The sequence below is a fragment of the Natator depressus genome, chromosome 2 (assembly GCF_965152275.1).
Source record: "Natator depressus isolate rNatDep1 chromosome 2, rNatDep2.hap1, whole genome shotgun sequence".
In the NCBI taxonomy this organism is placed as follows: Eukaryota; Metazoa; Chordata; order Testudines; family Cheloniidae; genus Natator; species Natator depressus.
In genome coordinates, this window is record NC_134235.1 from 116,513,168 (window position 1) to 116,527,022 (window position 13,855).

The 13,855-nt window shown below is 44.2% G+C and overlaps 1 protein-coding gene across 1 annotated transcript; it reads right to left on the bottom strand.

Annotated features, from left to right (window-relative positions):
- Positions 1–910: 910 nt before the first annotated feature.
- PSMG4 (proteasome assembly chaperone 4) lies at positions 911–9,644 on the bottom strand. Its single transcript, XM_074944933.1, has 3 exons — positions 9,403–9,644; positions 6,509–6,584; positions 911–1,543 (listed from the first exon to the last, which is right to left on the bottom strand). The coding sequence occupies exons 1-3, from the start codon at positions 9,619–9,621 to the stop codon at positions 1,422–1,424; spliced, it is 417 nt and encodes a 138-aa protein (XP_074801034.1). The 5' UTR covers positions 9,622–9,644; the 3' UTR covers positions 911–1,421.
- Positions 9,645–13,855: the final 4,211 nt, after the last annotated feature.

The following is a 13,855-nucleotide window of genomic DNA, read 5'->3' on the forward strand; positions in this document are numbered from 1 at the left end:
AGAAGTGGCCAACAGCAGGTCCATCTTCTAGGCATGCGCCCTGCCCCCGCCCTGAGCACCGTCTCCACACTCCATTGGCCAGCTCCCAGCCAATGTGAGCTTGGTGGGGGGGGGAGGGGGGCAGAGCCACTTGCAAGCCTCTGCCTAGGAGCCAGACCTGCTGCTGGACACTTCCAAGGCGCAGCACAATCCACAGTGTACCCTGGCTGCACCGTTGAAAAGGAGCCAGCAGAGGTAAGTCTGTGCCCCAACCCTGCACCCACATCCCCAGCCCTGAGCCCCCAAAACCCCTTCCTGCACCCCAAACCCTTCATCCCCAGCCCTGATCCCCACCTGTGCCCCAGCCCAGACCCCCTCCCACACCCTGAACCCCTCATTCCCAAGCTCTGAGCCCCTCCCACAGCAAACCCCTCATCCCCAGCTCCGTTGGGTCGCGGGCATCAACAATTTTCTTCAACTGGGTCCCCAGAAAAAAAGTTTGAAAACCACTGCCTTACATAATGCCTGTGTAGAGTTACTTATTCCAGTGCCCTTAATGTCAAACTACCCCACTGTATTTTCCCGTTCAATACCCTTCTAAAGTGAAGCTCTATTCTGAAGAGTGTAAAAGTGGCAGTGTGGTGGTCCATGGCTATTGCATCTAACTCAGGGGTCGCCAACCGGCGGCAAGCGAGCTGATTTTTAGTGGCACTCTGCTACCAGCCAGGGTCCCGGCTGCCGGCCTCGATGGACAGACCCCCGGGCCAGCAAAGGGCTGAGCGGGGCTGGCGGACGGAACCCCAGACTGGCAGCTGGCTGAGCAGCAGCAGACAAGACTCTAGATACATAGCACATACTTACTAAGTAATAAAGCACACTTTAGGATCAAACATTTATTTCCTTTTCAGCGGAAAATTCCTTTCCCTTTGGAAAGAACAAATTTCTGCCATTCTCCCACCATACTGCAAACGAAAGTGATGTCAATGTGACTTCCTTTTATTTAATTTGCTGATTTTTCACAATAGTATGCCAGGCTTTCACATAAGCACTAGAAGAGATTTGTTTTCTCTTTCTCTAATTATGATACATAGTATGTTACATGTGCAACTAAAATGCAGAGAACATTCCCTGACTGATTACAATTTCTAGGTAGGTCAAGCTCCATGCATACACAAGTTTCCAATATCTTGCTTAACTCACAACATTCCTCCCCATATCCCTCAATCCCCTTTCTCTACCATCAGACCATCTTTAACGAAGCAGAGGAACTCAAAAAGTTTGGAAGAAATAAATTTTTTAAGTTCTACTCAAGTTTGGCCCAAACAATTTTGTAAAACAAACACAAAGTTCCAAAATATTAACTCAGTGCCTGTCAATATGGAAATCCAGTCAGTTTATTTCTTTTTAAAAAAAGTAACAAATTAGCTTACAATGATGCAAAGTTAGAACTTCTCTGGAAAAGCCATCATTTCTTCCTTGATTCTGTTCTCTATGTGTAATGTGAAACTGCTGTCTGTATTCTGAAGATTGTAGCTGACGAAGATCTGTTTTTTAGTCTTCCTGGCTAAAATACAAAACCAAGAACAGTCATCCGTTACTCGTTCCTATATTAGTGCTGGTAGTAATCAAACATTTTATGGAGAGAAAGGAGGCAAGTTTTCCATTCCGCAATACAAATGCACTGACCTGGACCAACCACCTCTAAAGTAGTCGTATAACCTATATACCTACTCAGTCTGGCTTGTTGGCTAAAAACCTTAGGTAGCAGACAGCGATGAGTGCTGTGTGGCAGATATGGCAGTTAGGTTAGGGCCTGATTCAAAGTCCACAGTAGTTAATGGAAAGGCTTCAATTGGCTTTGGATCAGGCTCTTAAGCATAATGTAGTTCAAGATAAATTATAGGTTATACTGGACTCCTTACCAGATTACACAGACTAAATTGAAGAGATAATTTATGCTCAAAGATGATTTGGGGAGGCGGGGGGATAGAATTAAGTAATTAGACATTCAAAAAAGCCTAGTAGAAAAATTCTAGGATAATCTAATGATAAAGTAGATACCATATTACCTGATCTATGTACATTATACCAGTTATTTTCCATGGCAGACCTAACAGTGGTGGTTAAAAAAAATAAATCCCCAAACTGTGGAAAGATGGCTCTAAACGATCAGCAGGGGAATGGATGACATGAAAAAAAGTTACAGTATAGAAAATAGACTTCCTAATTTTGATAAAATAATACCTAGGCACTCATACAATGCCATCTTTAATGAACTGTGCAAACTAAGCAATGGGTGATATGTAGGCAGCTTGGGAAACCTGAGGGACAAAAACTGAGTTGCCCAAAATGGTAACTGGCGATAGGCTGAGATCCATAAAGATATTTAGGCTCCTGTCACTGAAATAAATTGCAGTGTTATTGTAGCCCTGTTGATCCCAAGATGAGAGAGAGACAAGGCAGGTCAGGTAATACCTTTTTGGAAGTGAGGAGCCCTTGTAATCTTATTCATGGTGTCAGAGCCAGAAAAGAACTCGGGTGTTTTGAGCTACCAGTCCCATGCCCCTTTCGTATATAAGGCCCAATCTGGCAAAGCACTTAAGTACAAACTTAAATGCTTTGCTGAATCATCACCTTAGTACATCACTCTCACGGATCTTGGGAGACAGACCAGTCCTCGCTTATAGACAGCCCCCCAACCTGAAGCAAATACTCACCAGCAACCACACAACAAAAACGCTAACCCAGTAACCTATCCTTGCAACAAAGCCCGATGCCAACTCTGTCCACATATCTATTCAAGTGACACCATCATAGGACCTAATCACATCAGCCACGCCATCAGGGACTCGTTCACCTGCACATCTACCAATGTGATACATGCCATCATGTGCCAGCAATGCCCCTCTGCCATGTACATTGCCCAAACCAGACAGACTCTACGCAAAAGAATAAATGGACACAAATCTAACATCAGGAATCATGACATTCAAAAACCAATAGGAGAACACTTCAACCTCTCTGGTCACTCAATAACAGACTTAAAGGTGGCAATTTTGCAACAGAAAAGCATCAAAAACAGACTCCAACAAGAAACTGCTGAACTGGAATTAATTTGCAAACTAGATACCATTAACTTGGGCTTGAATAGAGACTGGGAGAGGCTGGGTCATTATACAAATTGAATCTATTTCCCCATGTTAAGTATCCTCACACCTTGTCAACTGTCTGAAATGGGCCATCTTGATTATCACTACAAAAGTTTTTTTTCTCCTACTGATAATAGCTCATCTTAATTAATTAGCCTCTTAGAGTTGGTATGGCAACTTCCACCATTTCATGTTCTCTGTATGTATATATATATCTTCTTACTATATGTTCCATTCTATGCATCTGATGAAGTGGGCTGTAGCCCACGAAAGCTTACGCTCAGATAAATTTTGTTAGTCTCTAAGGTGCCACAAGTACTCCTGTTCTTAGTACAAAAGTCATTCCTGAACACAAAGCCACAACTAACAAAGGAAACAGCATGAAAAATGCTTGAAATGGCAATGGGAGAAAGAAATGTACACCGCAGATTTCCAAAGAGGACAGACAGGTATCTTCCTTTCATAAATTCTTTCACTTAGACCGTACAGGAACAAATAACTTTTCTGTGTACCAAACTAGATATTAATTTAAGACAGGATTGTTCCCCAGAATATTCCAAGGATTATCTTCTGTATCTTAAAAAAAAAAAAAAAAGATAGTCAGGAATTCCTAAAAATCTCAATCCACCTCAGCCAGCTGGAAAATCAAAGACAGAAAGACTGCACTCTTCTGAATTTCTCTTTTAAAAAGCAATTTTGAGGCAGTTTCATTATTATACCAATCAATTCAATTGACTTATCTTACATTCTAATAGAACGATCAACTTCCTCTTGGCTCAGTGAGACAAGGGAGCCCTATGAACTGCTTCTGAAACGGATTCATTTTCTTTTTAACAATTCGCACAATAACATTAATGGAATGTGGCTTGTTGCGCTAATGTGGCCCCTGCCAATACCAGGGCAGACATGGTACAAAGCCTCGTGTTATCATCAAGGCTTAAAAATTCTCACATTAAATAACTGGAGTACTAATTCTAAACTGAAAGTTGAATTAATTGCTACACCGCTTTAACCAACAGACTGAGTTGTGAATTACTTCTGCACCATGTCTGGCCTTAGTCATCTGGAAGAGACATGAAATGCAGTTTCCAATGCTTGTGAATGCTACTGGTCCCTTGACGCTTTTTGCAAGAGTAGTCCCGTGTCCTGGTTGAAACTCCAATAGGACAGTTAAATCCTGCCCCCATCTAAATTGCCCTGCAGAGTCAACAGGATATATGCCCTGCTCATTTTATTCTCTTGAAATGAGAAGAGAAGGGGAGATTTTGTACACAAAATACTACAATGATCTCTGATGTTACTCTGTCTCCTCATCCCCTCAGAGGGGTGAGAGCTGCAACTTCAAAGAACTGGATGGGTTTTGTGCCACTCAAGCTAGTGAAACTAGGAAAATTAGGAAAAACTTTTTCACTAGGAGGGTGGTGAAACACTGGAATGCATTACCTAGGGAGGTGGTGGAATCTCCTTCCTTAGATATTTTTAAGGTCAAGCTTGACAAAGCCCTGGCTGGGATGATTTAGTTGGGGATTCGTCCTGCTTTGAGCAGGGGGTTGGACTAGATGCCCTCCTGAGGTCCTTCCAACCCTGATATTCTATGATTCTATAATTCTATGAAACATCGGCCCAGATCCTTAAAGGTATGTAGGTACCTAACTCCCCTTGAAATGAATGAGTTCAGTGCCTAAATACCTTTGAGGATCTGAGCAGTAGTTCTACAGCTGGCTGATCCATAGCCACACAGAGCAGATGCCATTCCACAGAGCCTGCCTGCTCTCCTTTAACCTAGGCAGCATGACTAGCTCTTGAGCTGTACCGAGCACAGCAAGTCCTTCTACACAGCAGAAACGCTGGTTAACCAGCAATGAGATCCACAGCATCCTGATTCACAATCTCAACATTGCAATAGTCTTGGAGAAGAAAAGGTCCTGTAGGATTGGGAGAGGGCACAAACATGGAGGAGAGTTACTGCTCCCCAGCTCATGGACTTACCACTCCTGTTCTGACTACTTGTGCTCTCACCTATAACGTGGGTAGAGGGGAGCATTCAGTTAATGGGTTCACTTTCTGGCCTACAGCAGTGCTGTGAGCTATTGGACAGATGCCCCATTTCACTGCTGGGTGAGGAGATTCCTGTGTGCATATGTCCATTTCCTTAAATCTGCAATCTGGGCCAATAATTTGTAGAGTGCTTCGGGATCTTTCTGGCTGAAGAGAGCTGTAGAAAAGTAGGATGTAGAGGTAGCCTTTATTTACGCATGCACAATTCTGCACATGTGTGTGTGCAAGCATCGGTGCTGGCATCTGCAGAGTGCAGGCGCGTGCACATTAAGCTGCCTAATGCCTGTGCATGGACAGGCACGAGAATTGGTACTTAAGCAATGAAAGACTATTTAAAAGTGCATATGCAAGTGTTTGGGGCGAGGGAGTGGATAGGGAGAGGCCGACCTGAAAGTTTATTCCTGTCCCGTATTAATCACTAAACGAAACACGGGGATTACTGAAATGCAAAGCCCTCATTATATTCGTTATCAATAATGTCCCTCAGCAGCGGTGCCAGGAGATTCCTAGGATAACTCTCCTATTACCAGCAATGAAACCTAGTGCCTTCTGCCTTTCAAACGCTGTAGTTCAGCAGAACCTCAAGAGTTACGAACTGACCTGTCAACCACACACCTCATTTGGAACTGGAAGTATGCAACCAGGCAACAACAGAGACGGGAGGGGGGAAACACACACAGTACTTTGTTAAACAAACTACTAAAACAGTAAAGGGAAAGTTTAAAAAAAGATCTGCAAGGTAAGGAAACTGCTTCTGTGCTTGTTTCATTTAAATTAAGATGGTTAAAAGCAGCATTCTTCTTCTGTTTCAAGGCTGCATTAAGATAATGTTCAGTTGTAAACTTTTGAAAAAACAACTGTCATGTTTTGTTCAGAGTTACGAACATCTCATGGTTACATACAACCTCCATCCTGATGTGTTTGTAACCGAGGTTCTACTGCAGCTATATAGGTGTAGAGAACGGTAGCACTGACTCAGTAAGGTATTTAAGCACATGCCTAACTTTAAGCAGGTGAGCAGTAGAAATGTGAAAAGTTAGGCATGAAGAATTCAAAGCCATAGAATAAAAGTTTTTCCTCAAGAATGATTCACTCTAATACTTTGCTTTAACACAATGCAAGCTTCAAGCATGGTCAGACAATATTTAAGCTCATGTCTACATGAGACAAACATATGCCTCTTACTGAGAAGTCAGGCAGCATTACTTGTAGTGACAGCAAAGGTGATTCATTGCCAAAGATGTGAGGTGAGAGCAAAAACAACCACAGAATTTAAAAAGCACAAGTGTGTTATAAAACATCTGAACCATTCAAGAACGCACCTAGTCGCTGGGCTAGAGAATTTGAGATGGTGTCAGAAGCATCTCCCAGGAGTGATGTAGACACTGGAATGGAGTCCTGAAAAGAAAACAAAGAATCAGTTATTTATTCTGTACTAAAATTAGCTATTTTTTCCCTGAGGAGATGGCTGCAAGTAATAAGTCACAACAATACTCACTTTTTCTGTTTTGGTTTTAAAAAAGAGGAATCCCAAAAGACTTACATTTCCTACAGTCATTTGAGTCCCTATGTCCTACCATGTCAAGGTGAATTCCACCAAAACAACCACCAACCAAATCACAGTGTCCTTTACATTATATAAAGATGGTGGAGGGGAGTTTCAAAACACCAAGGAGCACTTACAATGAATTTGTAATTACACTGACTAGTATTCCCAAAGCCCTGAGGCACTTTTGAAAATCTCCCCTGGTGTCTACAATTTTTTTATACAGTGTATCCATTAAAATAGTCTTTAATTACACACACCCATACTATTTCACAAATAATACAATATATAGTTTTTAAAAAAGAAAAATTCCATAATCTGGAAATACTTGAATAAACACCACCTAAATATCCTGTCCCATTCAAGAATCCAATTCTGCAATCCTTGCTTACGCTGAGAAGTAAACAAGTAATTTCACTGAGACTACTCACATAATTGTTACTTATTGAGGAGTGCACAACTGGGCCCTCACTGAGGCATGGGCTCCTATGAAGCCTGTCACTGAACAAACACTGCCTCATAAAAAACTTTATGCACTGGACACATTTTCAAGTGTGTGTACCACTGTGCATGGTCTGACTATGTCTACATTGCAATTAGACACCCAGAGCTGGCCTGTGTCAGCTGACTTGGGCTCATGGGGCTTGGGCTGTGAGGGTGTTTAATTGCAGTGTAAACATACCCTATGAGGAAAGTTTCCTACACAGTCCTGCCCATTTAAAGTGTACTATATTGGCAGTAAATGATGAAGGGCTCCTAACACAATGGGGTCTTGGTGCATACCTGGAGCTCCTAGAGGCTACCGCAATCCAAATCACAACACATAGCCATAGACTTTAAGGCCATAAGGCCTGAGCATGTGGGCAAGACGCACCTGGGAAAGAATTTGCTGTAGTAACTCAGAACCCTGCCCATCTAGTGTCCCATCTCTGGCTTTTGGAGATATTTTTGAATTAATCAATTCAATCCCCATTTACTCGCTCAAAGAGGTATAGTTCCTTACTATGTAGTAAATAAGATGTACTCTTCCACAGACCTGTCTCATTCAATGCCCAGATCTTGAATCCGCTAAAAAAAATTACTACACAGTCAAAATTGTCATGCTGGCACAGCCTGCTATGTCCCCCTTGGGAATACTGGCAAATTGTTGTCACATATATTGCAATTGTCAAAATCTACTACAGATGAGCAAAGTGCAATTTTCAATTGAGCCAAATTAGCCAGCCAGTTTGTTGAATGGAGCATTCAAATGGGAGTCAAGAGACCTGGATTCTAATCCTGGCTCTGCCCACTATCCTGATGCAAGACGTTGGGCTGTTGTGTCTCTTCAATTCTGTGCCTCAGTTTCCCCCATCCATAAAATGGGGATAACACTTACTTTCTCCTGTAACGCGCTGTGAGAGCTACAGAGGAAAAAATGGTCTAATACAACACCCACTGAAATCAATGGGAGTCTTTCCATTGACTTCAGTAGTTTGACCGAATCCTCTAAGAGTTAAGAATCATGATAACACTTGAAGACGCTTTTCTGTCAAATTTTACCCATTTCTCTGCCAAATAATATACTTACACCCTCCATCTATTTGACAAGATGCTGCCATGAAAGGGACTATTCCCTCTCCCTCCCACATAAACTCTTCTAGTTCTCAAAAGCTGCTCAACTGTTCATCCTAAAATTTCAACTCTTGGGAGGGAAGTTCAGCAAAGGTATAAATGACAGAAAAGGGGTTCAAATGGAAATGCTTGGGTAGTGTGTAGACTACAAAAATAAAGAGTGGGTAAAATTTTCAAAAGCATTTAATCATGTAGGAGCCTACATCCCATTATTAAAAGTAAGTCTAATTGAAAGTAATGGAATTTAAGCTCCTAAATAAGTGCTTTTGAAAATTTTTCCCCGGCCTGGCCTACACCTAAAACTTAGGGCTGGGTTATCTAAAGTTAGGTTGGCTTGGCTTCATGACAATGCATAGGGCATGCAGCCCCAGGTACTGCCTCTCAGAAAGGTGGATTTAATACAGCCACATAAGAACCCCCTTCTATTGCTGTAGTAAGTGCCTATGCTATATCAGTTTTAGGTGGGAAATGATGTTTAAACACCCGGGGGTGGGCGGAGCTGCCTACCCCCCAGCGGCTCTTGCTACAGCCCTAGTTGCGTCTACACTGTGTGACCAAGTTAGGCCAGCCTAACCCCCAGTGTAGACACAGCTAAGTCAATCATCCTTGGACGAATTCTTCTGCGGGCCTAGTTGTTGCCTCTGGAGGGGATGGGTTGACTACAGGGATGGCCAGACCCCGTCCCTCGCTGGAGCAAGCACCGACCCTACCACGCGCCGCTGGGTGCACCCAGCCCCCACTGCGCAACTTGGCACCTCCACCCGGGTTTGCCATCTGTAGAACTGCATTAGCCCGCCCCATCCTCAGCTACCCCCAAGGCGGGCCAGGCCCCGTTCACACCATGTCAAAGGGGATCCGGCCTGTTTACACGAGGGTTTAAAACGTGGCAGGCGCTAAAACCCGCTTTGCGAACATCGTCCTTGGGGGACCGGGCCCGCCGACCACCTGCCGGCCCCGGGGGTCCCGCGGGGGCGGGGCCGGGGCTCTGCGGCCCCGGCGGAAAGGGAAGGGAGGCGGGGGCAGGAGGCCGGTGAGTGGGGAGCGCGGGGCACTCACGTGGGGGCTGCACATGGCCACAGCCAGGCTGCGGAGCGCGGGCTCCGCCCCCACCCAGAGGAAGAGCGAGTCCCGCAGCCGCATGGCGTGGAAGTGCACGAGCTGCTCCCCGGCGCGCCCGCAGAAATCGTGCAGGGAAATCCCGGCCGGGGGCGCTCCCTCTGGCGCGTGGCGCGGGGACCCCGCCGCCGCCGCCTGCTGCTGCTGCTGCGGCTCCATCCGCCTCGCGCCCGGCCCCGCCTGCCGCTGCCAGGCCAGAGCAAACGATCCCCGAGCGCAGGCCTGGCCCTTGCCGCGCCCAGCGGCGGTGGGCAGGGGGCCAAACCCGGCCCGCGCCACGGGAGGGTAGCTGAGCTCCTCCCCTCCCCCGCTTCCCCCCTCCCGCTCTGTCCCTCCAGGTTGTTCCCAGCTGCCCCGGCCTTATTCCTGCTCTCAGCCTTCACCCCCAGCTGCTGTCCCTGCAGCCCCCCGGGGCGCCCCCTGAGCTGAAGCTGGGGGTGCTCAGGGCCTCTAAAATCTGGCTGTCCAGCTGCAACCCCTGCCGGGGGCCTTCCGCTGCAACCCCCACTTCTCCTGTAGGGCGTCGGCTTTGGTCCAAATCGGAGATGGGCCTTGGGACTGAGGGTCCCCATATTGTACCCGACCTATGGGGGGGGAGGCGGTGTGGACATGTAAAGGCAGTGCTCCTCAGTCCAAGCCTTGTTACTTCCACATCCATCACGTTCCGGCAGGATCTGGCTAAGGTTTAGGGCCATGCCGCGGGCCCCCGCTCCTGGAGGCACAGGAGCATATCACAAGCTCAGCTTTCTTTTCAGGGTTGTGAAGCGGTGAAACTTGAAAACGTGACCCGTGCAGCTGCTGTTGGCCGCAGTCAGCAGAAATCCTGATGCTATAGCTCAAAAATATGAACTGCCCCATGCATCTCACTGGTATGGGGTGGGGGGTGTTTAAATCCAAGACCCACTGCTCTGGAAAACCCTGTCAATTCTATCCATCATTGGATTTTGTATGTGGTGAGAAGCATGCGGTGGTCCAACTCACCCCCCTTGCTCCCGGGAGACATGCTCGCTGCTCCGGGGGGGCTCATGTTGCCACTCCTGAGATGAGAGGTTGGAAGGAGAAAAGACCTCACAACCACTCCAAGCAGGGGCCAGGCCACTGAAGTCCCCATCTCGTACTGTGCCTAGGGTCCTGTATTGCCTAAATTTAGTCATCCTCTCAGGATGCTCCTGTAGATAACAGCAAATATACAGCACTCTATCCATAGATCTCAACGCATTTTACAAGGGATAGTAAGCGTTATTATACCCACTTTACAGGCGGGGAAAGTGAGGCCTGGAGAGTTTACAGGCTTGCTTTGAAGAGTTGCTACGCCACCACAATTGTATTCTAAGTCAATTGTAGGTGCTCTGCACCTTTGAGAATCAGCTTTTTTTATTCAGGAGCCTTCATATGGATTTAAGAGCCTAACAAGGTATCCAAGTCTGAAAATGTTACCTCTTGTCTTTTATAGAAAGATTGTTCTGTACACTACTCTAGGCTAGGAACACACAAAGTTACTATGTACATAGGAAATATTGAAAGGCAAAGATGTGTTTTGTTTTTACCCAAAGGAGAATTGTGAAAGTGTGATTGTGGAAATAATCAAGTAGCCATCACTACACACTCGCTTCAATACAGGAGAAGTAGGATTTGATAGGCTGGGGGAAACCCGATAGGTGCGGAGGAGCATGTGGATTGGACAGAGACATCCCTTAGGGGAGGATCTACTAATGGAGATTCTCTATGTCTTAGTAAGGAGAAGAGTATGGAAGATGATAAAATACAGGTAGGATCTGATGAGAAACAGTCAAATGAAAAAAAGTCTCATTCAATTACATCATGTAAAGGGAGACAGTTAAAAAGTGACAAGTTTTTAAAAGTGCTTATATACCAATGCTAGAAGTCTAAATAATAAGATGGGTGAACTAGAGCATTTCATATTAAATGAGGATATTGATATAATAGGCATCACAGAAGCTTGGTGGAACAAGGATAATCAATGGGACACGGTAATACCAGGGTACAAAATATATCAGAAGGACAGAACAGGCCGTGCTGGTGGGGGAGTGGCACTATATGTGAAAGAAAGCATAGAATCAAATTCAGTAAAAATCTTAAATGAACCAAACTGTACCATAAAATCTCTATGGATAGTAATTCCATGCTCGAATAATAAGAATATACCAGTAGGGATATATTACCGACCACCTGACCAGGATGGTGATAGTGACTGCGAAATGCTCAGGGAGATTAGAGAGGTTATTAAAATAAAAAACTCAAAAATAATGGGGGATTTCAACAATCCCCATATTGACTGGGTACATGTCACCTCGGGACAGGATGCAGAGATAAAGTTTCTTGACACCTTAAATGACTGCCTCTTGGAGCAGCTAGTCCTGGAACACAGAACAGGAGAGGCAATTCTTGATTTAGTCCTAAGTGGAGCACAGGATCTGGTCCAAGAGGTAAATATAGCTGGACTGCTTGGTAATAGTGACCATAATATAATTTAATTTAACATCCCTGTGATGGGGAAAACACCACAGAGGTCCAACCTGCAGCATTTAATTTCAGAAAGGGAAACTACACAAAAATGAGGAGGTTAGTTAAACAGAAGTTAAAAGGTACAGTACCAAAAGTGAAATCCCTGCAAGCTGCATGGAAACTTTTTAAAGACACCATAATAGAGGCTCAACTTCAATGTATACCCCAAATTAAAAAAACATGGTAAGAGAACCAAAAAAGAACCACTGTGGGTAAACAACAAAGTAAGAGAAGCATCCTTTAAAAAGTGGAAGTTAAATCCTAGTGAGGAAAATAGAAAGGAGTATAAACTCTGTCAAATGAAGTGTAAAAATATAATTAGGAATGCCAAAAAAGAATCTGAAGAACAGCTAGCCAAAGACTCAAAAAGTAATAGCAAAAAAAATGTTTTAAGTACATCAGAAGCAGGAAGCCTGCTAAACAACCAGTGGGGCCACCGGACGATTGAGATGCTAAAGGAGCACTCAAGGATGATAAGGCCATTGCAGAGAAACTAAATTAATTCTGTGCATTGGTCTTCACGGTTGAGAGGATGTGAGGGAGATTCCCAAACCTGAGCCATTCTTTTTAGGTGACAAATCTGATGAATTGTCTCAGATTGAGGTGTCATTAGAGATGGTTTTGGAACAAATTGATAAACTAAACAGTAATAGGTCACTAGGAGCAGATAGTATTCACAAGAGTGCTGAAGGAACTCAAATGTGAAATTGCAGGACGACTAACCATAGTCTGTAACCTATAATTTAAATCAGCTTCTGTACCAAATAACTGGAGGATAGCTAATGTGATGCCAGTTTTTTAAAAGGGCTCCAGAGGTGACCCCAGCAATTACAGGTCAGTAAGCCTGACTTCAGTACCGGGCAAACTGATTGAAATGATAGTAAAGAACAGAATTTTCAGATGCATAGATGAACATAATTTGTTGGGGAAGAGTCAACATGGTTTTTGTAAAGGGAAATTATGCCTCACCAATCTACTAGAATTCTTTAAGGGGGTCAACAAGCATATGGACAAGGGGGATCCAGTGGATATAGCGTATTTAGATTTTCAAAAAGCCTTTGACAAGGTCCCTCACCAAAGGCTCTTAAGCAAAGTAAGCAGTCATGGGAAAGAGGGAAAGTCCTCTCATGGATTGGTAACTGGTTAAAAGATAGAAAACAAAGGGCAGGGATAAATGGTCAGTTTTCAAAATGGAGAGAGGTAAATAGTGGTGTCCCCCAGGGGTCCGTACTGGGCCCAGTCCTATTCAACATATTCATAAATGATCTGAAAGAAGTGAGGTAGCAAAATTTGCAGATGATACTCAACTACTCAAGATAGTTAAGGCAGACTGCAAAGAGCTACAAAAGGATCTCTCAAAACTGGGTGACTGGGCAACAAAATGGCAGATGAAATTCAATGTTGATAAATGCAAAGTAATGTACATTGGAAAACATAATCCCAACTATACATATAAAATAATGGGGTCTAAATTAACAAGAGTCATTGTGGATAGTTCTCTGAAAACATCCACTCAATGTGCAGCAGCAGTCAAAAAAGCAAACAGAATGGTGGGAATCATTAAGAAAGGGATAGATAATAAGACAGAAAATATCATATTGCCTCGATATAAATCTATGGTACGCCCACATCTACTGCGTGCAGATGTGGTCGCCACATCTCAAAAAAGATATATTGGAATTGGAAAAGGGCAACAAAAATGATTAAGGGCATGGACCTGCTGCCATATGAGGAGAGATTAATAAGACTGGGACTTTTCAGCTTGGAAAAAAGACGACTAAGGAGGGATGTGATAGAGGTCTATAAAATCATGATTGGGTGTGGAAAAAGTAAATAAGGAAGTGTTATTTACTCCTCATAACACAAG

Coding starts and splice junctions, on each gene's coding strand:
- PSMG4 (XM_074944933.1), bottom strand. CDS start 9,621: ATGGAGCCGCAGCAGCAGCAGCAGGCGGCGGCGGCGGGGTCCCCGCGC. Junction 6,585..9,402: donor TGGCCATGTGCAGCCCCCAC/GTGAGTGCCCCG, acceptor TTTTCTTTTCAG/GACTCCATTCCAGTGTCTAC. Junction 1,544..6,508: donor TTCTCTAGCCCAGCGACTAG/GTGCGTTCTTGA, acceptor TTTGTATTTTAG/CCAGGAAGACTAAAAAACAG.